This window comes from Homarus americanus, unplaced genomic scaffold (genome assembly GCF_018991925.1).
Source record: "Homarus americanus isolate GMGI-L3 unplaced genomic scaffold, GMGI_Hamer_2.0 scaffold32583, whole genome shotgun sequence".
In the NCBI taxonomy this organism is placed as follows: domain Eukaryota; kingdom Metazoa; phylum Arthropoda; class Malacostraca; order Decapoda; family Nephropidae; genus Homarus; species Homarus americanus.
This window is the reverse complement of record NW_024713129.1, coordinates 8,334,323-8,360,476: the sequence shown is the minus strand read 5'-3', so window position 1 is coordinate 8,360,476 and position 26,154 is coordinate 8,334,323. Positions and strand designations below refer to the sequence as shown.

Here is a 26,154-nt window from a genome sequence, read left to right as displayed (position 1 = left end):
GTGAGTGTTACTGTTGTATGTTGTGTGTGAATGTTACTGTTGTGTGGTGTGTGTGAGTGTTACTGTTGTATGGTGTGTGTGAGTGTTACTGTTGTACAGTATGGAATAGGAAGGGAAACAGGACATTATTGTGTTCGATAAATTTTTTTTTTTTTTTTTGTATCGGGCACTCCCTTACATCCTTGTGTAAGATGAAGCGTAGAAGCGTTTACAGTGCCCAACAGGGAACCATGCTAAGTTCATGCTTGCCTTTATGTCCCATGAGTTAAGGGCGTAGAAGCCTCAAGAGTCAAGGGCATAGAAGCCTGAATAGTCAATGGTTTATGTCGTCAAGTTATTGGAAGCTCCAACAACTTGTCCCTGAATACGAATTCGCAACTTTTGATTTACACCAGGTACCTACTTTACTGCTAGGTGAACAGGGACTAATGGGGGCTAGGAAGTATGTCCAAACAACTTCCACCGGCCCAGGAATCGAACCCGCGACATCTCGCTTGCGAAGGCAAGAGCGGTACCACTCTACCACCAGCATCCCCTGTATGATAGATTTAGCAGAGTGGATTTTGTACTGTAATAACATAATTTAATTGATAAAAGTTTAGAGTAGCATGCAAAAATCCACTAATGTATATTCATAATTTCAAAATTTAACATTCATGGTAAGTTAGTATTCCTGTGTTTAAATACTTTATGAAAATTTTGTGTAAAAAATTTAAAATTGTACCTCAGTCCCGTGGCCTGGACTAAGAGCCCTAAAGGGCCTTCATGGTTGGGATTTGGGGCCCCTTTCATTTGTGGCCTAGGTTCATCACATCCACTGCACCCCCTGTAAGGTCCTGCCTTGGCCTAAGTCACCCAAGCAGCTAGCCCACTCATGTACCCAGCATGCATAATGCAGTCTCTCAGAACTCCCAGAAAATCAGTTCCCATGCCCAGAATGGAAAGATTTTTTCGGGCTGCACATGATGCAATCTCTCATAAATTTGTTCTGAAACCCGAAATTGAGAGATTTTCCCGGCATTTCTTGAAATGCTAAAAAAAAATTAGTCTTTTGAAATGTTCCAGAGATAAATGATTTGGGCTAATATGTATGCATGCATGTGTTATAATATACAGTAAGTTGTTCTACTTACTCTTTTCTGCCGGGGGCGGCACTGCAGTTAATGAAAGGTGGGTCACTTGACTCTATACTCTTGTATCCATCCATCTGTTACTGGGGACCCCTTTTGTTTAGGAAAGTTAAAAGATATCCTCCAAGTCAAATTTATTCATCAAAGACCTGGTATGAAGTCAAGTGTGTTCATCCTATTTCTAAATAGAGATATCGTGAGCGGGGGGGGTGGGGGACTCACCATACACCCGCACGACTACAGAAAAAACACATTAAAAATACACGTTTCCATGCCTCAGTAAGATACGCCACAGGCCCATCCAGAAAACTGCCACACTATATCACAGCCAATGCTAAACTGCCTGTATTTCCAACACTGCTCACCAGCTGCAGAGAACACATTCTGAGTGTCCAATCAGAGCCTGTTTTTTTCCAAAGATTCTTCTGGTCTCCTTTTCTTATATTGGTTAGTTACATGATATGGGCGTAGTCACATCAGTTGCTGGGCAGAGCTATCCTCATGACACCTGATACTGGCCTACATCTGTTTTTCCTTGAGAGGTTGACGAATTGAGTCATCTGCTCTGAAGGGGGCCATAAATCTTCATGGGCGCGTGCGTACGTGCGTGCGTGCGTGCGCGTGCGTGCGTGCGTGCGTGCGTGCGTACGTGCGTGCGTGCGTGCGTGCGTGCGTGCGTGGGAAATGCGTACGTGCGTGCGCTCGCATGCGTGCGTGTGCGTGCGTGCGTTTGGCGGCGGGGTGTGTGCGTGTGTGTGTGTGGCGCGGGTTGTGCGTATGTGTGTGTGTGTGTGTGTGTGTGTGTGTGTGTATATATATATGTATGTGTGTGTGTGTGTGTGTGTGTGTGTGTGTGTGTGTGTGTGTGTGTGTTGAAGAGCTTAAGCAGCCAGAAGGCTGAAAAATATACAGTTACATATTTGGGGGAATGTGTTACTTAATTACAAATAAAATACAAGTAACATAAGGACACAAATAACATTATTATAATAACTTAGATGTGGGGATCAGCTCAAACTACAGTTCATTTCAACATAGTGACAGTAAGGAGCAGTGTTTACTGGGGAGTGAATACACTGATTTATTACATGTTATTGATAATTTTACAATGGTTGGGACTGGCTGTTCCAGCGACTCAGTTCGTGCACGATGGGCTGATGCGGTTGTGGTGTCGAACAGTACCCTCGGACAGGATCTCAGGTGGTAGTAGGGCCGTGTCGATGGTGTAGAAGCTTCTTACCAAATTTGCAGATGAGGTCGTGGTGATGGTCAGTGAGAGTCGAAAGGGTCAGTGTGTTGAGCGCTTCTTGATATGTGGAGTAGGAAGGGGAGAGAATAATCTTGCATGCCCTCTTTTGCACTTTTTCTAGGTGTTTACGTTGTGTGGCATTTAGGGAGGAAGACCAGGTGGGGAGGCATAGGTGAGCTTGGGAAGTATGAATGTTGTGTATACACTGAGGAGCTCGTGTGCAGGAACTCCGAGGGACTTGAGTCGGCGGAGCAGGTGGAGACGGAAACTGGAGGCTTTGACAACTTCACTGACGTGAGGTTTCCAATTTAGTTTGTTGTCTATGGTGACGCCGAGGAGCTTCGTGGAATCTACAACCTGGAGTGTGTTTGGACCTAGGGTAATGGAAGGAGGTGGGACAATGTCGGAGGAGAGGTTGATGTGCATAACCATGGTCTTGGTATGGTTGATGGTGACATGGTTGTTGGTGGCCCAGTTTTGGAGACTGTTCAATAAGTCCTGGAGGGCGGTATAGTTGGGAGCAGAATTGTTGACGCTGATCCCAATGGTGGAGTCGTCGACATATTTCCAGCGAGCAGGGGTTTCTCTTAGGGCATCATTGATGAGCATAAGGAAGCAGAGTGGTCCCATCTTGGTGCCTTGGGGGACGCCACAGGTGAGTGACTGAGAGGTGGAGACAGCCCCTCGGAAGCGTACAGCTTGGCGTCGGTCACTGAGGAAGTCTGTAAGCCATGGTATGAGACTTCTCCGAAGCCCGAGGTCAATAGCTTTGTTTATGATTATATTGTGGTCGACTAGGTCGAACGCTTTAGTGAAATCAATGAAGGCGACAGCTACAGACGTTTTTCGTTTCTCGAGATGGCGGTATATGTAATCGAGAAAGCTGACAAGACAGTGAGTGGTGGAGGAAGTTTTCATGTTGCCAAATTGCTGAGGGTCTACGACTCCTGCAATATCAGCATAAGCCCAGTCAAACACAAAACTTTCACAGATTAGGCTGGGTATTGGGGTGATTGCAATAGGTCGTAGCTGATTTAAGGATTGTGGGCTGGTTGACTTGGGCACTGGTGATACATAAGAGGTCTTCCAGTCAGCTGGGCATCTGGCTTGACTGAGAGAAGCATTGATGATGGAGCAGAGGGGTTTAGCAAGCTCCGGGGAGAACTCCTTGAAGAGTTTCATTGGTAAGTCAATGGGGGTGGTAGAGCGTTTTAATTTTAGTTTGTCCAGGCGTTTTGCTACGTCAAATTCTTCTACTAAGTCAGTGGGAAGGGGGGCTGGTAGGTAAGCAGGGAGAGTGGTTGTGTCAAGCCGTGGGAGCGTCTGGCATATAGTAGCGAAATGGTTATTTGTTTGCTCAGCTGCGTCAACATTAGTGAGATGGCTAAGGAAGGGGAGGGGGTGTGTCATATTGTTTAGTCCACAGAGTTCTTTAAGCTTACCATACCATTGACTGATGTTGGTCTGCTTCAGGTGTTGTAATTTGGTTGGGTAGTGGGACTTCTTTGCAGTGCGTATTTCGCGGATGACTCTGTTGCGAAGTGACCTGTAGCGGATGTGGTCATTGAGATGAAAGGCTCTGTCTCTCTGTTGCATAAGTCTTTTGATCCGAGGTGTGATCCAGGGCAAGTCAGCTGGGTGAGATCTGACGGACTTCTCGGGGAAGAAGTGGTGGTGAGCTTCCGTGGTGGTGTTGGTATAATTTATCCATTTGGTTTCCACGTCATCCACGCTAAGTACTTCAGTCCAGGGATGGTGAACTATCCACTGCCCAAAGAGGCGCACTGCAGAGTCAGTAATCGGCCTGTAGGTCTTGATGTAGGGTCTCTGTACTTGAGTGGGAGTGGCAGCTGGGGACCAGAGCACTGATAAGTGTGTGCTACACCCGATAGGAGGCATTGGTTGAGGTGGTTGGTACTGGTCCGCTAAGTCAGTTAAGATAAGGTCAAGGGTGTTTTGACCGTGTGTGGGGAAGGTCACAACTTGTGATAGTGATAGCTGGTCCTGGATATCAGTGGTGTCAATTTCATTTAAATCCCCACATAATACTAACTTGGCACATGGGTACCTAACTCTGAGGTGGTCTGAGGTGGTGATGAGATGATTGATAAGAGTGTCTCTGGTGGGTGATCGAGGCGGATGGTATGCCATACAGATTATAATGGAAGCAGTGTTGCGTGGGTGTGCCCGCAGCACGACACGTACCCATAATGCTTCCACATCTGCTGGGACTTGAACATCCAGGCGTGACGGGCGTAGGTCATCTTGACAGAAGAGGGCAACGCCCCCTCCGCGTCTTTGTGAACGAAGGTGATGAAAGAGTTGATATCCCTCAATATGACACGTTTCAGGTACAATTTGCCAAGCCTCACATATGGCAACGACGTTCGCGGCGGTTGACCTGACTGTAGTTGCCAGCTCGTCGAACTTGTTAGCTAGGGAAGTGACGTTGGATAGCAGTAAAGACGGGAGATCATACCATATCCGTGGAACTTCAGTGTGGTGGTATGGTCTGTCAGGGGTGGGTTTCTCCGGTTTCCTAGTGGAGGTTACGGTTCTAATGGGCTTATGTGCATGACGGCCTTGTCTACGGCTCCGCGCGTGGAATATTTTCAGTGACTTGAGTAGCGCGATAACACTGCCATCAGGATAACCGTTCCCACGCTTTAGATGGTACAGAGTGCGTCGGGAGTAAGTGATTGGTGGCCATCGGTTGAAATCTGTTGTGGGCGGACGGAAGTGTTTGTCACTGGTGGCACTTTGAGGGACACTGACACTGGTAGACATCTGTTAATATTTGTCAGTCGTAAAGACCGTGGTCTTTGTCCCTGGTGCTTGGGGTCGCCGACACAGTTTTCACGATATATGTAAACACCGCGGTGGTCCTTGTCACTGGCACTTTAAAGTTGACCGATAAAGTGCCCACTGTCTGACTTTTCCTTGGGGTGCACTATCGAGCACTGTATGGTAATCACTTATTGCACTGATGGCTAGAATGTTTTGCCGAGAAAGTTCCTTAAGTGCACTATAGGAACACTGCTCCGTAATCAATCGTTCACTAATCACTAGAATGTTTTGCTGAATCGATCCTGGTGTAGTAAGGCTGGTAGGGCGTTGGGGTATAGCAGGGGGAGTGGGCAGGGCCAAACAGATTCGGCCTGGCTGCTAAAACCGGGAGCGCCTTCGGGGCACGTCTTATCTCACTGAGGGTTGACAAGTGTGTGTGTGTGTGTGTGTGTGTGTGTGTGTGTGTGTGTGTGTGTGTGTGTGTGTGTGTGTGTGTGTGTGTGTGTGCGTGCGTGTGTGTGTGCAGTGTGCGTGCGTAAGGCAGGCAGGTGGTGTGGCAGTGTAAGTGTGCGTGCGTGCGTGCGTGCGTGCGTGTGGAAAGAGCTTGGCAGCCAGAAGGCTGAAAATATACAGTTACATATTTGGGGAATGTGTTACGAATTACAAATAAAATACAAGTAACATAAGTGACACAAATAAGACATATAATAACTTAGATGGGGATCAGCTCAAACTACAGTTCATTTCAACATAGTGACAGTGTAAGGAGCAGTGTTTACTGGGAGTGAATACACTGATTTATTACATGTTATTGATAATTTTTACAATGGTTGGGACTGGGCTGTTCTTATAGCGATCAGTTCGTGCACGTATGGGCTGGATGCGGTTGTGGTGTCGAACAGCAATTCTCGGACAGGGGATCTCAGGTGGTAGTAGGGGCCGGTGTCGGGGATGGCGTAGAAGCTTCTTACCAAATTTGCAGATGAGGCCGTGGTGATGGTCAGTGAGAGTCGAAAGGGTCAGTGTGTTGAGCGCTTCTTGATATGTGGAGTAGGAAGGGGAGAGAATAATCTTGCATGCCCTCTTTTGCACTTTTTCTAGGTGTTTAAGTTGTGTGGCATTTAGGGAGGAAGACCAGGTGGGGGAGGCATAGGTGAGCTTGGGAAGTATGAATGTTGTGTATACACTGAGGAGCTCGTGTGCAGGAACTCCGAGGGACTTGAGTGCGTGCGTGCGTGCGTGCGTGCGTGCTTAACGGTTTATTGAAAGAGCTTGGCAGCCAGAAGGCTGAAAATATACAGTTACATATTTGGGGAATGGGTTACGAATTACAAATAATATACAAGTAACATAAGTGACACAAATAAGACATATAATAACTTAGATGGGGATCAGCTCAAACTACAGTTCATTTCAACATAGTGACAGTGTGTGTGTGTGTGTGTGTGTGAAGCTTGTAATAGTGCACAGGGCAACTAAAAATTAAGTTCTGCTTAAAAATGTACTGTACTGTACAGTAAAATACAGTACAGTATGTTATATGTCTCTCAACATTACTGTACATTATATAAGAAAATACTTTTGGTTAACAAGTTTCATAGTAAAAAATACAAATTCCCCTATTAATCATATAATACAGTAATTGTCAGTGAAGAGTTTGATATATTATTGCTTTCCTATCTACTGTATCAAAGGTGTAGATCAGAATGTTGAGGATTAGAATACAGTGCTGTATTATACTGTACTTTAACTACTGGTATGTTGTCTTATATTTACTATTTAATATTTTGGGGGATAACTCATGCCTTTACTGTACATCCAAATATCTAACAGATGCAAAATGTGAGTTCTTCAACGCTGGAGGGAGTGTGAAAGATCGCATTGCTCTGCGAATGATAGAAGATGCAGAAAAAAAAGGTCTTATCACACCTGGCATATCAGTGCTTATTGAACCAACATCTGGCAACACAGGTCAGTAAGAGGATTTTTAAGATATTGTGTGTATCTCATTTAAGACTTAATTTGTGTGCTGGCACCTTGGTCTTTCTGAGGCTCTCGTTCCATGAAGGAATGAACACAGGTTCAGAGTTGTGAAAATATTTTCAACCAGTGATCATCACACATATAATGATAATGTGTCATTTGCAACTTTTTAGACTTCTGCTGAAAATTTCAACATCTTAGCTTGACTATGAAAAAAGTAAAACAGTGTCCAGGCTGCCTCTACAAGCATTCAGAGTGAGAAAATTTGAAGGAAGGGAAATGGAGAGCAAAGAAATAACAAATTCTATGGGTCACACTCTCTTAAATGTCAGTGCCGGTCAGTCATTTCCTATCTTATTTGATTCATAGGTTACCCTCCATCACCTATATCATCAGTGTTGCAGATTAATTAACCATGATTACCCATGGAAGCATTACCATGGCAGACATACTTGTTCTTCCTCCCCCATTGCTATTTGATCAATTTCTTACTACTATTTCATATCATTGTTTGCCAAAAGTTTTTGAATCTCACAATACCAGTTGAAATTTGCTATGTTCCTTTTTTTGCTACTTTTATCTTTTACTGTCTCCCTTAATTTTGACTTCATTTTACCCTGTTCATGTTCAGTTTTGGTGCAGAGTTTCTGATAAGGTGGGGGGGGGTGTCTCCATTTTGAGGAGGCTAACTTTAAAGTGAACAGCAACAACTTATCCACCTCTCTCAACAACATTTGATGGACTTGAATCTTGTAAGGTCGATTATGCAATTTCATCCTGAGAATTTTGTTCACTGTTGTTTTAGGAATATTTAGTTCCAGAGAGGCCCATCTTAGTGATTTTCTTGGACAATTTAAAAAAGCTAACTGTGACCTTTTTTCTGTCGCTGTGTCCTTAGTCATGGTTTGCTCCTGGCACTTTACACAACCTAGCATTACCATCAGCAGGACAACCATCCTCATAAATCACTTAATATATCAATCCCTCTCACTTTAAGTGCATCCTTTTCCCCATCTTGTCATTTCTATCTTGGTCTTCCCTTCTGCTTCATATTATCCACTTCTGAATTATAAACTCATATTACCATTCTTTCACCTCCCATTCTCTAACTGTGTTTATACTGCCTAAACAAACCCTGGTGAGCTCTGTCTCATACATCTTTTGCATCAACATCTTTCTATTTCTGTATTTCTTATTCTCTGCAACCCCTGCACCTCCTTTTTACTCTCAATCATGTAATTTCTCTTACAAATACAGTGATACCCCCATTAGTCGGAACAATTGGTGCAGAGCACTTCAGGGGATAGGAGATTTCTGGGTAACAAGACAACTTTCTCAAACCCGTAAAAATTCCTTATCCCCGGAACCTTTTCCGGTTACTGGGCAAAGTTTCCGGTTGTCTAAACTAGACATCTTGCACAGACGCACACAAGCCCACTTCCCCAGAACGTTTCTGGGTGCTGGAGATGTTTTCCTTGAGTCTAAGCTACTGGAATCTGCAAATATAGTTTTAATTAAGTTAGAAACTTAATTTCTTTACGATAATAATCCAGAATAGTTAATCTAAAAGTCTGGTTCAAAAAATATATTGAAAAATTATAAATCTATAGGATATGGGAATGAATGAAGCTGTGTGTTACAACAAAGACTGTTATTTTTCACTCCCATGGAGCTGTGGGGGATTAGTGGGTCTCGTGTAACTGACCTGACCTGATGCAATGTCAGGTGGAGGTAGGGTGGGGAATTAATGGTCTCATGTTACTGACCTTCTGATGGAATGTCAGGTTACCCTTGCTTGGGTGGAGGATTAGTGGGTCTCATGACCTGAAGATGTCTTGAATAAACACAAAACCTATAGGTAGTATTTTTAGAGAGATTGTGGTAAGTACAGATATAAGTATAAGTGAGCAAAGTTGCATCCCTTCAACATTACGTTACATAACATTTTAAAATATGGAGTAAGAAAGCAGAAAGGTGTGGGTGATTAGAGAGATGGAGGGGAAATGAGTGTTGCTAAGCACTCCTCAAGAGCTGATATTTAACTCACTACCATGCAGTCACACACACACAGATGTGCCACACAATAATACCTTCACTCCTTATGCTTACTGTCTTAATTCCCTTGCCGGGGATGTGTGAGTGGTGTTAGAATTTGTGTGTAGTTGTTGGAGGGTGTGTTTGTGTTTGATGTAGGGGTGTATGTATGATGTGTGGGTGGTGTTTGGGGGGTAGGGTCGCGTGGTCAGCCCCCCTTCCTCACTCAAGTGTGGCTAATTGTGATAGGAAGATGAATTTGATACCATATTGATCCTTAATAAATTCTCTATGAAACATTTCCAATAAGATATCCTTAAACGAAATATTTCTGTATGATATAGTGATGATGGGAATACCATTCTTTTATATAAAAAATACGTAAGAAATGTTGATACTGGAATCAGTAAAATCGGTTCTAATTTTGTTAGACAAGCCATTTTTGTTTTACCAAAATAATCGTGAATACTTTGTCTAAAAGTTTGGTTAAATAAATATATTTAAAAAAACAAAAGCTCTATATGATACGGCATGAATAGAGCCGTTACTTTTACCCTCTTCGCCACTGATCTGCTCATTAGTTGCTTGAGGGATCGGTCACTTCTCTGTTATGCACTGTTGGCAATTGTTCTTGTGTACTGTATATATTGTACTCCTGCAGGTCCTGTCATCTTAGCCTAGTATAGGCTGACACTTCACTCAGTTGACTGTAATACAACTGTAATCATGTCTTAGCACTTGTGATGAAGGTTGGGTGGGAGATTATTGGGTCACGTTACTAGCCTGACCTGATGCAATGTCACGTTTTCCCACTGTTAGGTGGGGGATTAGTGGGTCTTATGACCTGAAGATGTCTTGAATGACACTTCTATCCCCAGGGTGTGGCGCCGCCACTTTTACCCCCTAATGGACCCTTCTCCTTCCTGCTTAGTTCACAACAAACGTTATAATCTTTACTGTATTTGAGTTAAAGAGATGAATTTAATACCATAATGATCATCTATGAGACGTTTCCAATATCACATCCTTAAATGACAAGCTGAATTAGAAGATAAAGATAAGTATTTTACTGTATGTGGAGGTCGAAGAATTTATTTGAAATACTCGGTAATATTCGATACCATAATATCCTGACCAGTGTTGCCTGTGATAAAGCCATAATTTTGAGCAGCATAGTACAGTACTCATTTTATACTAAATGTACTATGCTAAAGACTAAAAAAATTCTCTCTTGTGCAAATTATGAGAAATTTATAATTAAATTAATCACTGTTTTGCAAGGACTCCAACAATGCAAGTTATATTCTCTAAAGTCAAGTTTGTGACATTTTATAAGAGAGGAGGGGGGAAGGTGGGGTGTCGACAACCAGGAGGGGAGATGAACACTTACTCAAGTATTATGAAAGGCAGAGGGGTTTAATTTTTTCACTTATAAAATGCAACTGACTTGACTTAGGAGAATATAATCTGCATTGCTGGAATTCTTGTAAAATAGCGATTAATTCGAGTATAAACATCCCTTATTTTGCACCATTCATTATAATTTTAGTAATTAACTTAGTACATTTGAGTACAGGTTGTGATGATTTATGAGGTTGCTCAGAAGTTGTGGTTGCAGTTTCCAACTTTCTTGACATCACTAGTATAAGAGCTTGGACTCTTATAACATTACTTTAACTTCAACCTCTGACCTGTGGTAGCGTGACTCGAGGGTTAGGCCCATGGGTACATGTAATTTTGGTATCAAGTAATAGGAAAGAATAACAGTGAACAACTGCAGGAGAATAATAGCCCCAACATACAAATACAATGGTTTATTAAAAACATAAAATGGTTATTAAAATGACGTTATATTAATGCACAAATAGGAACTCACTTTGTACTATGGCCCTCAGGCCCAATTTCTACTTACACCACGATTGGGTGTACATACACAATAACACACATGAACTCTCTCACAGCACCTTAGCACCATTAAAACCCGTGTCAATGACGCCAGTTACCACACCTGCCTGCTCAAGCAGAACCAGACATAACACTAAACAGCACCAGGAGTAATACTCAAGCGGCAGCCATGATAGTCTCCTCACCACGTGGCACTTTCCAACAAACTCCAATAATTCTAGTGGAATCACACAGCCACCAAATAGCCCTACTGAGTCATGGACTCATCCACCAATGATGGGGGCTGGTAGTTGTTTGTGGGGCCTGATGATCGTTGTGTCACCACGTGGGCAGTGAGCGTTAGGGGAAGGCTGGCCAGCTATGGGGCCCATAGGTGGTAGGGGGGGCTTCTGACGCTCGGGATTCACGGAGATAACCGATTCTACTGGTCTTCAGACATCTCCCCAAACGAGTGGATGCGTCATCCAAGCTACAGACATGGCCTAGACTCCGATAGGGACCTGTGGAATGAGGATCAGTGAGCGTACTCATGGTTGAAAATGAACATCAACGTTTCAAAAGGACGTTAAGGACGTAAAAATACTTCACTCAAAGCACATCAGCTACATTACTGTAACACTTGCACAATCAAACTATTAATTAGGTCAAATCGCTTAAAATGGCGAGTTACAACGCGAGGAGTGGAATGACATACCTGTGGGGTGAGGATCAGTGAACTTACCAACGGTTTGAAAAGCACCCGCCACTCTCCACCCACGCTAAGTCACAAATTCCACTTACTCAACCATTTCACTGTAATACGTTACTGTACACTCTGACGTTTGAAACTGAGACTACGAACTCAGTTTCATTCCCTAATATTCTCTTTACAAACACATGCTCTGACTGAGCTATCAAAGGCAAGAATTAAATTGATCACAAAAGGTTCTGGATGGCAATCCCGGTGAATGGAGTCTAAGTGAGTAGCATCCTACTACAAACACCAAGAAGTAGGTCTAAATGTTTCCCTCAGGAAAATTAACCAATTCCTTAGTTAACATCCTTACAACAATTTCACTATGAGTATCAGGGTCTCTGATATTCATAGGTGAAAAAGGGCTACAAGGTCTCGGTAGGAGAAAGAGTTTACAAACTCGGTCAACAAAAATACGGCCTCTGTATGACGTCGTCAAAGAAACAGAGAAAACGGAGGACGTTTCCACAGGGAGACTCAGAAGGTTTTGGGACATGTAGCGTAATATGAATCATTAGGTTTTAACAGGCTAGCCGTCATTACGATCATGACACTAGTGTATATAGCCCATTCGAGCCATCATGTATCAATTAATTTTAAAATTGAAATTATAATGTAAAATGTTTTAAGACAATGGTTTAGTAGTGCTGTTAATGTGTGCTGTGTAAGTGTCTTGGCATGTCACCTCACCAACTGTGAACAAACTCTTCATCAACTTCTTCAAATCCTACATTGTGCTTGGCAAGCTCAAAACAAACACACCACACACACTACACCACACACACTACACCACACACACTACACACACACACACACACACACACACACACACACACACACACACACACACACACACACACACACACACACACACACACACACACACACACACACAAACAAACACACACACAAACAAACAAAACACACACACACACACACACACACACACACACACACACACACACACACACACACACAGAGGAGAATTAAGACAACAAGCATCCAGTGAGGGTCTTGTTGTGTGTCTGCATGGAGGCAAATTAAAGATCAGCTGTTGAGGAGCTTATCGCTTGCCAACACTGGTGCATGTTACCACTCCTTTCACTCCATCACCCACACCTTTCTGCTTTATCACTCCATATTTTAAAATGTTATGTAATGTAATGTTGAAGGGATACAACTTTGCCCATTTATACTTATCACAATCTCCCTAAAAATACTTTAGCTTTTGTGTTTATTCAAGATAACTTCAGGTCATCAGATCCACTAATCCCCACCCAAGAAAGGTTGATCTGATATTCCAGCAGAAGGTCAGACATTCTAGCAGAAGTTCAGTAATATGAGACCACTAATCCCCCACCCTACCTCCACCTGACATTGAGTCAGGTCAGGTTAGGTCCCCAAAAAAAAAGACAGGCTTTGACTTTCATCTTTATTCAAGACATTTTCAGAAAATTCTCTCGATTTTCAATCTCGGAAAATTTGTTCCTAAAACCTGAAATTTGGGGGAAATTCAGGCTTTGAGAATGATTTTCCTAGCAAATTTCAATTCCGGCTATCAGAGATTTCCGGATTTGGGGGATTCCGGCTAACGGAGATATTACTGTACAGTGGTCCCTCGGTTAACGAACACGTCGGTTAACGAATTACCTTCCATAAGAATCTTCATTTTGGTTAACGAACAAAAATTCGGTTTACGACATTCTTAGGAAAACGTGTCAACATGTTTTGGCTTGCTCACCAGCTGGAAGATTAGTCCGCCAATGCAGTATTCGGTTCTAGGGCTTATATTCGTTTCCATTGGAGTAAATATCAAGAAGGTTGTGTTATTCAAAATTTTTCCAAGTTTTATATTAAAATTACTAGTCATTTTAACACTTATTTAACATAATTGCAGTACAGTCGGCCCTTCACATACGCGGGTTTAGCATTCACGGATTCGCAAATACACAGATTGCCCCGCCGGAGGAATATTCTGTACATTGAAGTACATTCAAATCGTGCGCAGCACCGAACACTGCACGCCGCCCGCTCCCACTACCTCTCACACACACACACGCATAGCGTGTCGTCACCCTACCCTGCGCTCCCTTACTCAGTCAGTCTCGCTGTAACCACTCTTGTGTTGACATCAGCATTATAGTTGCAAAAATATTACATTTCCATGAATGTATATCAAGCACAGTATGAATAGAATATCACTAATATAACAGTATTTTAACCAAAAACTATTAAAAAAACGAGTAACACATCTTGAACATCGGAAGGTAAAGTCTTTTGTTTTCATGTAGTTTATCCTAAGTTACATTGAAATACATTATGTTAACGCAAAACTACTATTTATTTCTGAGAATATGGAAATGTAATATTTTTGCTGAAATGACGTACGTATTACAGTGGAAAGTGACGAAAGCAATGACTTTCGCTTTCTTTCATTCAAAAGATGTTACCGTAATCGCTTTTCGAATGGTTTGCAGTTAAAAAACTGTTGTATTACAATAATATTCTATCCTAATTCACTTGTGATGCAACAGCTTTTTAACTGAAAACCATTCGAAAAGCGATTACGGTAACTTCTTTTAAACGAAAGAAAGCGAAATTCATTGTTTTCGTCACGATTTTATCCCACTTTCCACTGTAATACGTACATCATTTCAGCAAAAATATTACATTTCCGTGAATGTAGTATATCAAGCACAGTATGAATAGAATATCATTGTAATATAACAGTATTTTAACCGAAAACTTAAAAAAACGAGTAACATCTCTTGAACATCGGAAGGTTAGGAAAGTCTTTTGTTTTCGTCATGTATTTTATCCTATTTTACATTGAAATACATCACGTTTCAGCAAAACTACTATTTATTTCTGAGAATATATTCATTCAGGCGCAGTTTAGGTAAAATATTCATGTGATGTAACAGTTTTTTAACTGAAAACGATTCGAAAAACACGTACCCTCTAGCCCTGTTCAAGGAGAAGACTGGGAGGAGCTGTTTGGTGCTGAAGACAATGACAAGGAAAATAATTTTGATGGATTTTAATGAAAATGTTCAGAAATATGGTATCGTAGTATTTATTCAAGTGAATTAGGATAGAATATTATTGTAATACAACAGTAGTGACGATGTGGAGGAGGAAGGAGTGGTGACACTGGAGGCGGGAGCAGGGATGAGTGGAGATGCTAGCCAGTACATTACGGGTGTACAGTATTAATTGTTTTTATAGCTCTTTTTGCATTTTAATATTAAATACTGTACATTACGTTTCAAGAAAACTACTATTTATTTCTGAGAATATGGAAATGTAATATTTTTGCTAAAATGACGTACGTATTACAGTGGAAAGTGGGATAAAATTGTGACGAAAGCAATGACTTTCGCTTTCTTTCGTTCAAAAGATGTTACCGTAATCGCTTTTCGAATGATTTTCAGTGGTGGGATTATGAGGCCAATGATAGGATGGAATGTTATCGTAATGCAGTACAACAGTTTTTTAACTGAAAACCATTCGGAAAGCAATTACGGTAAAATCTTTTGATCAACAAAAGAAAGCGAAAGTCATTGTTTTCTTCATGATTTTATCCCACTTTCCACTGTAATATGTACGTCATTTCAGCCAAAATATTACATTCCCATATTTATTTCTGAGAATATATTCATTCAGTCACAGTTAAGGTAAAATATACTTGTGATGTAATATTTTAATGAAAATATGGTATCGTATTTTTCTTTTGTTTCAAATTTAATTAACAAAGATTGATGTTTCAAATGTAATGAACAAAAATTTATGTACAGTATCTATAAATAAACTTTAAAAAATGAATACTTTATGTTTTACATGGTCCTCTGCTACCATACCATGCATTTGGCTACTTTGGGCTTGCTATGATGACGCAAGAGATCTGCCCTGGCAACTGTACCAACACTCACAGCTGGTGGTGCGTTGGTGCGTCATTTCCATTGTTTACGGTAGTTACTGGTAAATGTTTTTGAACCTAACGAAATTATTACCCGTTTAGAGGTCGACCCCCAATTTTTTGCCAAATAATTTGGTCTTAAAGCTCGAACTACACACCGGTGTATACGGTAAATAAGGACATGGGGGGCCAGGGGTATTTTAGGGGGGGGGCAGCAATAGTACACGGATTTTTAACATTCACGGGTATCTCTGTTACCTAATCCCCGTGTATGTTAAGGCCCGACTGTACAGGGAACTAGTTTTTGGTGCACCCATCAGCCACTTCACTCACCCACCAATGCGTCAGTTTGTGTCTCTGTTTAGTGGAGGAAACATCTTGCTTGTGGCTCTCTTGAACACAGAGTACAGTCATGCGCCGGTTAACGTCCTGGATACGTTCTTGGAAACGTGATGTTAACCGAAATGGACGTTGTCCGAAATTACATAAACCTATCGGATATACAGTTGTACCCCACTTAACGCAGTCAATTGAACCCAGAGGGTCCCGCGTTAAGTGAAATCCGCGTTAAGTGAACAACAGAACATATGGGATTAATTCCAATAGAAACCGGCCCGACCCCCAAACTCCACTTTTTGAAGGCACATACCTATGTTGTAGTAAAAATAACATCTTAATTTTATGATGGTACATGCACACAATTAATACTTAAGAGAAATAGAGAAATACAGTCGCCAAGTTAATGTCCATTCAAATAATGGACTCAACTCCCTCCCCCTCTCACACTACACTGCCGGCTCTTCCCTCTCAGAGAAATTTTTGGGGGAAAACCACTAAATTTTAATAAATAATACCTCAAACTAAAGTTAGGATAATACAATTGACATTGCTGGATTCCTTGTAAGACCAGGAATATTTTGAATATAAATGTCATATATTTTGCACAAAAGATAACATAGTTACCTAGAGAAAAATTTTTATCTAAAATTTGTATGTTTAATGCAAAATATATGATGTTTATATTCAAAATGATCACCAAATTATAAGAATTCCAGCAATGTAAATTATATTCTGACCGGGTAATTTGTATGAATTTTATGAGCTAAAACAAATATCTTCAGTTAATAAAAAAAAAAATAATCTTCACGACACTATCTGTCAATCAAAGTACCCCACCTTGCCTCCCCCCCTCTTCCAACCGCGCGGTCAGTCCCAACCCTCCCCCCCACCCCCCACCAATCCTCCCTTCCAGGGTTTTTAACATTTAGTATTAAATAATACCTCAGATTAAAGTTAGGATAATATAATTGACATTGCTGGATTCCTTGTAAGACCAGGAATATTTTGAATATAAATGTCATATATTTTGCACAAAAGATAACATAGTTAATTTGAGAAAAATTTTTATCTAAAATTTGTATGTCTAATGCAAAATATATGATGTTTATATTCAAAATGATCATCAAATTATAAGAATTCCAGCAATGTAAATTATATTCAGACCGGGTAATTTGTATGAATTTTATGAGCTAAAACAAATATCTTCAGTTAATAAAAAAAAATAATAATTCTTCACGGGGTAACAGATGGTCGGTCGGTCCCTCCCTCCCCCCCACCCCCCACCAACCGTCCCAAGGAGATGTGTGGGATAACCACTAAATTTTAATAAATAATACCTCAAACTAAAGTTAGGATAATATAATTGACATTGCTGGATTCCTTGTAAGACCAGGAATATTTTGAATATAAATGTCATATATTTTGCACAAAAGATAACATAGTTACTCTGAGAAAATTTTTTATCTAAAATTTGTATGTCTAATGCAAAATATATGATGTTTATATTCAAAATGATCACCAAATTATAAGAATTCCAGCAATGTAAATTATATTCTGGCCGGGTAATTTGTATGAATTTTATGAGCTAAAACAGGCAGTCAGGCAGGGTGGCGGGTGGGGCAAATCTAAAAATAGCGTCTCGAGCCGGACACTCACCGCGTATATGTGGAAAAAATCCGCGTTAAGTGAAAGTTCAGCTCTGGCGAGGCACCGCGTATATGATAAAACGCGTTAAGTGAAACCGCGTTAGGCGGGGTAATACTGTATTCTAATGGGGGTTCCAGGCACCCAACCCCAAGTTTCCCATTTTACAACCATTTAGACCCACTAAATATATAAATACTGTATAATGTTATGGTAAATATCATAAACACACATAGGCATGGCTAGGTTTATTACAAAGTGTTGAAAAGGATAATGTAAAGTGGGTAGTCCTCAAAGAAAGGAGCTATATCTCTCTTTATTTGAGTGCCCCGTCAAAGAAGTCCGTTTTCTCTCACTTCAGGACTCCTGAGTCGTCCATTTTCTCTTATCTTAGAGTGCAGTACACCAGACACTTATTTATTTCATAGTAATGACAGAGAATTTGAAATTGCAACTGGGGTTGCAATTGTCGAGGCAACTTAGATATGTCTGATTACAGTTGGAATATTCAAGATCCATTGTGAGTGATGTTTAAAGCTTCAACTGTCTTTATGGTTGGTAAAACTTGTCAAGTCTGTCAGTCTGAGTGGCATGTGTGAGGCCTTGTGTTTGTGCAACCGCTAAATATATAAATATATAATGTTATGGTAATTATCAGAAACACACATATGGAAGGCTAGGTTTATTACAAAGTGATGAAAAATATACCATCAATACTGTACAGTGGGTAGTCCACAAAACATGTAGCCATGTCTCTTTATTTGAGTGCCCCGTCATAGGAGTCCGTTTTCTCTCACTTCAGGACTCCTGAGTCGTCTGTTTTCTCTTAATCTTAGAGTGCAGTACACCAGATACTTCTTTATTTCGTAGTAATGACACAGAATTTGAAATTGCAACCCCAATTGCAACTGGAATTGCAATTGTTGAGGCAACTAGATATGTGTGATTACAGCAAATGTGTTATTGTCAATTTGTGGGTGAAAGATTTTATCCTCAATAGATGTAGGTTAACATTACACTTGGAAGCAAATGTTTAAAAAAAGCCTAAGGAAAGAAGCATATTCCTTTAACACATAATATCTGGCCAGTATGGGGAGGATCATCGTGTCTCCGTCAGGGGGTCGTGGAGTGGTGGTCCAGCAGGCGTCACGGATTTTTTTTTGGGGGCACGGACGTATATGCGATCGGACGTTGTTCGGTCGGACGTTAACCGGCGCGTGACTGTATTTTTACGTTTTTACAGTACAGTACAATTATTGGTCATTCTGAACTTTAGTTAACATATTGATAATATATAGCGCAGTGCAGTGTTGATTTAAAGAAAATAATCTTGAATTACACCTTGTGAACTTAAAATTTTATTGGTGAAATGACGGCATCAAACATGGGTCCCCTGAAAGGTGATTTCTCTTCCATCCCCACTTCCCTTTCTTCTCCCTTCTCCTCCACCCCCACTTCTAATTCCCATCATCATCATCAACCAGGAGCCTTCTACATACACACCTCAAAGTAAGCGTACTTTACTGCATTTTTTTTTTTACTTTATATGTACTTTTCGGTGAGCTGGAACCAATTACCCAATATCCCATTGAAACAATGAATTCGGTTAATGAAATTTTTGGTTAACGAACGACCTTCTGGAACGAACTGTGTTCGTTAATCGAGGGACCACTGTACAGTAATATCTCCGTTAGTTGGAATCCCTCCTAACCAGACCTCTCCGATAGTCGGAATTTTTATTTCCTCGGAAAATCTAGCTTTGAGAAAGATTTTCTAAGGGGCACATTTTCTTGAAAATTCTGGGGATGGGGAGTTTTTTGGGGGGGTTTGAGAGATGAAAATCAGGCACATTTTCCAGAAATTATGAAAAAAGTTTTCCGGTACCAAGAAAATTCTGGGGATGGGGGCTATTTTTCTGAATTTGAAAGATGATATAATGCGCAATTTCAGGAACTTCTGAGAAAATTTTTCCATTACAGTAGAATGTCGATTTAAAGCGATTCAATTTAAGATTATTGATTTAAAGCCACACCCACAATTAAGGACAATGTTTTAATTTAAAGCGAATCTTTACCATTTTGCGTGATTCAATCTGGCGCATCATATTTAAAAATTTTGCGCTACACTGTTTGAAGGGCAAAGCTGTACTGTACATGTACTCAAAATAATGTACTAAATGATGACTAGAATTTTTGTCTAGTGCAAACTATAGCATGTTTATATTCAAATTAATCACTATCTTATAAGAATTACAGTGGTCCCTTGGTTAATGAACACAATTCGTTCCAGAAGGTTGTTCGTTAACCGAAACAATTGTTTCAATGGGATTTTGGGTAATTGGTTCCAGCTCACCGAAAATTACATACAAACTAAAAATAGATGCAGTAAAGTACACGTACTTTGAGGTGTGTATGTAGAAGGCTCCTGGTTGATGATGATGATGATAGGAATGAGAAGTGGGGGTGGAGGAGAAGGGAGAAGAGAAGGAAGTGGGGGTGGAAGAGAAGTCACCCCATGCTTCATGCTGCCATTTCACCCATAAAATTTTAAGTTCACTAGGTGTAATTCAAGATTATTTTCTCTAAATCAACACTGCACTGCACTATATATTGTCAATATGTAAAATAAATTTCAGAATGACCAATAATTGTACTGTAAAAACGTAAAAATAGTTTATGTTTAAGAGAGAGTCAAGCAAGAAGCTTCCTCCACTGAGCAGGGACACACACTGACGCCATTTTGGGTGTGTTGAGTGGCTGTTTGGCGCGCTAAAAACTAGTTCCCTGTACGTCAATTATGTTAAATAATTGTTAAAATGACTAAAAACTTTAATATAAGACTTGGAAAATTATTGAATAGTACAACCTTCTTGATATATACTCAAATGGTAACGAATTTAAGCCCTAAAACCGATTACTGTATTGACGGACTAATACTACAGCTGGTGAGCAGGTGAAAACATGTTGACACGATTTCGTAAAAATTTCGTTAACCGAATTGAAGATTCTTATGGAAGGTAATTTGTTAACCAAAATTTCGTTAACTGAGGCGTTCGTTAACCGAGGGATCACTGTATATTCTGCCAGGTCAGTTTAGTGACATTTTATAAGAGTAAAGCTTAGTCACTCTTAAGGACAGATGAATAAATAAGCACTAGACCATGGCATCAAGTGTCAAACATATCACCTCACCTCCTCCCCCCCCACCCAATCTTCCCATGAGCTGATCGTTAGTAAACAGACCATTTCAAGTCCCATAATTTTAGCTGTGTTGTTTTATGAGAGTTTGTTTTAACATAATACAGTAGTACCCCGATTTACGCGGTCAATTGAACCCACAGGGTACCGCGGAAAGTGAAAACCGCGTAAAGTGAACAACAGAACATATGGGATTAATTCCAATAGAGACTGGCCCGACCCCCAAACTCCACTTTTTCCGACACAATACTTATGTTGTAGTAAAAATAACATCTAAATTTTATGATGGTATGCTTACACAATTAATATTTAAGAGAAATACAGTCGCCAGGTTAATGTCCATTCAAATAATGGACTCAAATCCCCCCCCCCCTCTTCCCAGCTCACTGGCCCCTACCTCTCTGAGAAATGATTGGGTGAAACACTAGATTTTAACGTTTAGTAATAAATAATACCTCAGACTAAAGTTAGGATAATATAATTGACATTTCTGGATTCCTTGCAGGTCAGGGAATATTTTGAATGTAAACTTCATATATTTTGCACAAAAGATAAAATACTTGCTTTGTGTAAACCAAATTATTACATTAGATCTAAAATTTGTATGTCTAATGCAAAATCCATGATGTTTATATTCAAAATGATCATCATATTGTAAGAATTCCAGCAATGTAAATTATATTCTGGTCCAGTAATTTGTATGAATTTTATGAGCTAAAACAAATATCTTCAGTTAATAAAAAAAAAAAAAAAAAATTATTCTTCACGACACTATCTGTCAATCAAAGTACCCCAACTTGCCTCCTTCCCCCTCTTCCAACCCTCCCCCCCACCCCCCACCTTCCCTCCCTACCAGAGAAATGTTGGGTAAAAACACTAGATTTTAACTTTTAGTAATAAATAATACCTCAGACTAAAGTTAGGATAATATAATTGACATTTTGCACAAAAGATAAAATATTTGCTTTGTGTAAACCAAATTATTACATTAGATCTAAAATTTGTATGTCTAATGCAAAATCCATGATGTTTATGTTCAAAATGTTCATCATATTGTAAGAATTCCAGCAATGTAAATTATATTCTGGCCGGGTAATTTGTATGAATTTTATGAGCTAAATAAAAAAAATAAAAAAATTATACTTCAGGCGTATATGAGTAGATGCACCGCGGAAAGTGAAAGTCCGGTTCTGGCAAGGTACCGCGTAAATGAGAAATCGCGGAAAGTGAAACCGTGTAAAGCGGGGTAATACTGTACTACAAAAAACAATGTTTTGTTTATTCTAGATGGGCTGAGGTGCATCTGGGTAGACTCTCAGTCTTTATAGTATTTTATGTTTCTCTCAAGTACCAAACTAAATTATTCCATTGAAACAACACTTCGATTTAGTGCGAATTCAGTTTAAAGTGACCTCTCTTGGAACGTATCTCGTGTTATATCGACGTATTATTGTACCCAGAAAATTCCTGGGATGAGACGGAAAGGCCAAGCAATTGTGGGTCATCATTCATTGTTTTTAGAAGGTGATACTACAATTTCTTGGCCTGATATTTGCCCAGAATTTATCTCTGAAATAGATGAAATCTGGGCTAATACAGTATTGAAAGACTTAACATTCATTCCCGCAGATAGGAATACACCTGTACTCACAAGTTTAGTTTTTAGAAGTTCCAATTTAATTACAAAAAGAGTACCTTATATGAACTTTCCCAGTATTTGTCAGCCCCAAAATATGCTGACATAAGTTATGAAATAAATTTGAAACCAGTTACTTCTGCACTGTTTGCTTGAAGAGTTCAAATTTACTAAGTTTGTGCTGGACTATGAGGACAGTTCAGAAGTAGACAGATGTTTTGCTGCTGCTATACAAGGGATTCCATATTCCCTGTACAACTCATTTTTGGAAATGTTGTTGAAAGCCCTAAAACTAAAAGCCCAGCTAAGGAAGCAAGTCACAAATAATGCTTCAAGTGGTAGTGCTTATCCATTGCTACGTTCTTCCCCTCTTTCTCCTGCTTTGTTTGATGAACAAACATTGGTTAAATATAGATCAGCTGTTGAGCAAGCTATTAATATTACTGTTCCCAGGAGTCCTCAGACCTTTTGGAGATCTGAAAAAGGAAGGTTTTACAGTGGAACAGGACCAGCTGATAGGTTCAGTTATCAACCTAGAGGAAACTTTAGAGGAGGAAACAATCCAAGATGTAGTAAGGGTGGCTGTTTGTTCAGAAGTGGAAGGAGACCTTATTCCACCACAACAGTGACCACTCCCTTCCAATGAAGCCAGACAGTTGGGTCGTCTAGGGGGTTGGGAAAACAGGTGGACTTCTTCCTTATGGGCTTACAAACAATCAAAGGGGACCTCACATGGACTAGGTTGAGGCGCCCTCCCCTAGTGTTACCAAAAAGGGGGTTAAAGCCAACCCCCTTACTCACAGAATTTGTAATTCAACTGTTAAACAGAGGTGCGATACAAATGTTGCAGTCAGAGAAGTGTTTCATGTCTTGCCTGTTCCCAGTCCCCAAAAAAGGCAGCGACAAATTGAGGTGGATTTTAGATCTTTCCGTCCTGAACAAGTTCATTACCAAAAGAAGTTTCAAGATGCTCACTTACAATCATCTGAGGCATCTACTTCTGCCCAATGCTTGGATCTCAAAAGTGGATCTCGAAGATGCCTATTATCATGTGCCTGTTACTCCCAGGTACAAAAAGTTTCTAGTGTTCGCAGTGGGATATGTAAGTTATCAATTCACAGTGATGCCATTCAGTCTGATAATTGCGCCAAAAGTGTTTACAAAACTGGCAAACATCCCCAGGGAGATCCTTGCGAAGGAGGGCATAAGAACTTTTGCTTATCTAGACGATTGGCTGATAGAGGGAAACTCTTTCGAAGGGCGACCCAACGTACACTAGTACTAATTCAAAACCTTGGTTTAAGATAAACCAGGTCAAATCAAATTTAATACCATGTCAAAAGTTGGATTGGTTAGGTCTCCAATGGGATACAAATCAGCAGTCAGTCAGTTTACCAGGAACAAAAATAACATGTGATAAACCAAGTACAGTGATTTCTGCTATAACGCGTGTTTTGATAACGCGAATTTGCTCTAACGCGATTTATGAATTAGGAACGATATTTGTATAACGCGAACGCTTGTTTGCTATAACGCGATTTTTGCTTACTATTTCTCCAATTTTGTGAATATAGTAAAGAAGAATATCAACAAGAAGCGTTCCGGTGATAAAATTCCTGGTGATGATCGTAAAAGAAAGGATATAACACTAGAAGAGAAGCTCGATTTTATCAACCTCAAAATCACCCTTCTCCCCCATCAAGTAAAGTGTTACATTTACTGTATGATTTCATTATTAGATATGAATATAACATTTATTTAGACCGTGCTATCCTTTGTGTTAGGCTAACTACTAAATTTTTTCGATTTCGAGTAATCTGCACCTAACCCTATTTTCTCCATAAGCCCTGTTATTTCTATTACGCGATTTTCTATAACACGATATTTTACAAGAACACAATTATCGCGTTATAGCAGAACTACCTGTAGAAGCCTTTTGTGTAAAGCAAGAGGTTTCTTGGCACAATTTGCAAAAACTTCTGGGTCTGTTGAATTTTGCCACCATGGTAGTTCCTTTGGGCTCATTAAGGAAGAAGCAACTAACTCCTCTGGGGTCGAAGTTGCTTCACAAAAACAAAAATATTGCTTCTTCTCTCCCTATTCAGATGAAGAATCATTTGTCATGGTGGACAAATTTAGACAATCTAATCTGTTCATCTCCCTGGGTTCCCCCTCAAATAGACTTGGTCGTTTGTACGGACGCGTCCAAGATAGAATGGGGATACCATTCATCAAAAGGAGAGTTCCGTCAAGGGAAGTGGAGCAAATCCCTTTGGGCCAAACACAAACATAAAAAAATTTGCAGTAGTCATATTCTTTTTGTTGGCAAACCCAAATTTCAAAAATGACAATTCTCTTTGCCATGGACAACAGAGCGGCAGTGTTTTGTCTCAATCATCAAGGTTCAACCAGATCTTGGCCCCTTCTAAAACTGTCAGAAGTTTTTTTCAAAGTTTGTGTCACACAAACACTTTACCTCATAGAAACTCATATACCGGGTGTACAAAACAATTGGGCAGATGCGTTGTCCCGTCTCAGGCCAGTATCGATGGAAACAGAATGGTCTCTAAAGGTATCAGAATTCAAGAGTCTAGTGAGGAAGTTTGGAACTCCAAAAATAGATCTCTCTGCCTCACAAAACAATCACAAGATGCCACTTTATGCATCTCTGGAATGATTGAATCCTTTAGGTAATGCTCTACTCATAGATTGGAACAGTTGGAATTCAGTCTATCTGTTCCCACCTGTAAAAATGTTGCCCAAAGTGGTTCACAAACTCAGATCCTTCCAAGGCAAGGTCCTCTTAATTGCACCATATAGGATCCTACAACTGTGGTGTCTGGATCTGTTGGACTGGTGCCTGCATCCACTACAATTGCAACAAGGATATCTAGACCAGGTACTGCACCCTCAATTCGAGATATCCTTGGCACTTAACGCTTGGAGTTTCTCAAAAGATGTTTAAATAGGTTGTTGGGTAATTCCAATATAGTTAACCAAGTGATAGCAGGTCATAGACCCCAAACTTCTATGCAATATGAGAAGCTTGGAAACTTTTTCAACAATTTATCAGGTTAACGACTCCAATCACATTGTCGGAAACAGCAATGTTAGAATTTTTAGAATTTCTGTTCAGAGTTAAAGGCCTTCAAGGATCTACAATTGCATCTTATAAATCAGCATTGGTTGACCCTCTGGTTCTAATATTACTTTGAACCCAAGAATTTATCAAATGCTCAGATCATCCTTTTTCATTCATAGATATTTTTTACCATTCTGAATTGATTTCTGCAATATTTTTTTTTTTTTTTTGGGGGGGCTGGCACTGTCATGTCATTCAATTATAATATCTTGCAACGACATACAGGTTAATACCTTGAGCATGTGGTTGTCATCGTGGTGAAGGGGTTAATGCAGGTTAATTTTTGACGACATACTCTTCCTTCTCTGAATCCAGTATGCTCTTCCTCAAATACATTTTCTCTTTTTACAGCAATTTCTCAATACTGTAATAACTATTACAATACAGTACTGCATTCATTTTCCTTTGTATAATTTTGGTTCACTCTTATCATCTTTCCTTGTCATATGATTGAAA

The 26,154-nt window shown here is 40.1% G+C and overlaps 1 protein-coding gene across 1 annotated transcript in view; it reads left to right on the top strand.

The window, feature by feature from the left end:
- The window catches only part of LOC121870017 (cystathionine beta-synthase-like), a 147,524-nt gene that overhangs the window by 28,303 nt on the left and 93,067 nt on the right, over nt 1–26,154 (top strand). Inside the window, 1 exon segment of the mRNA XM_042371745.1 lies at nt 7,000–7,137. Within this exon segment, the coding sequence (XP_042227679.1) occupies nt 7,000–7,137 (138 nt within the window).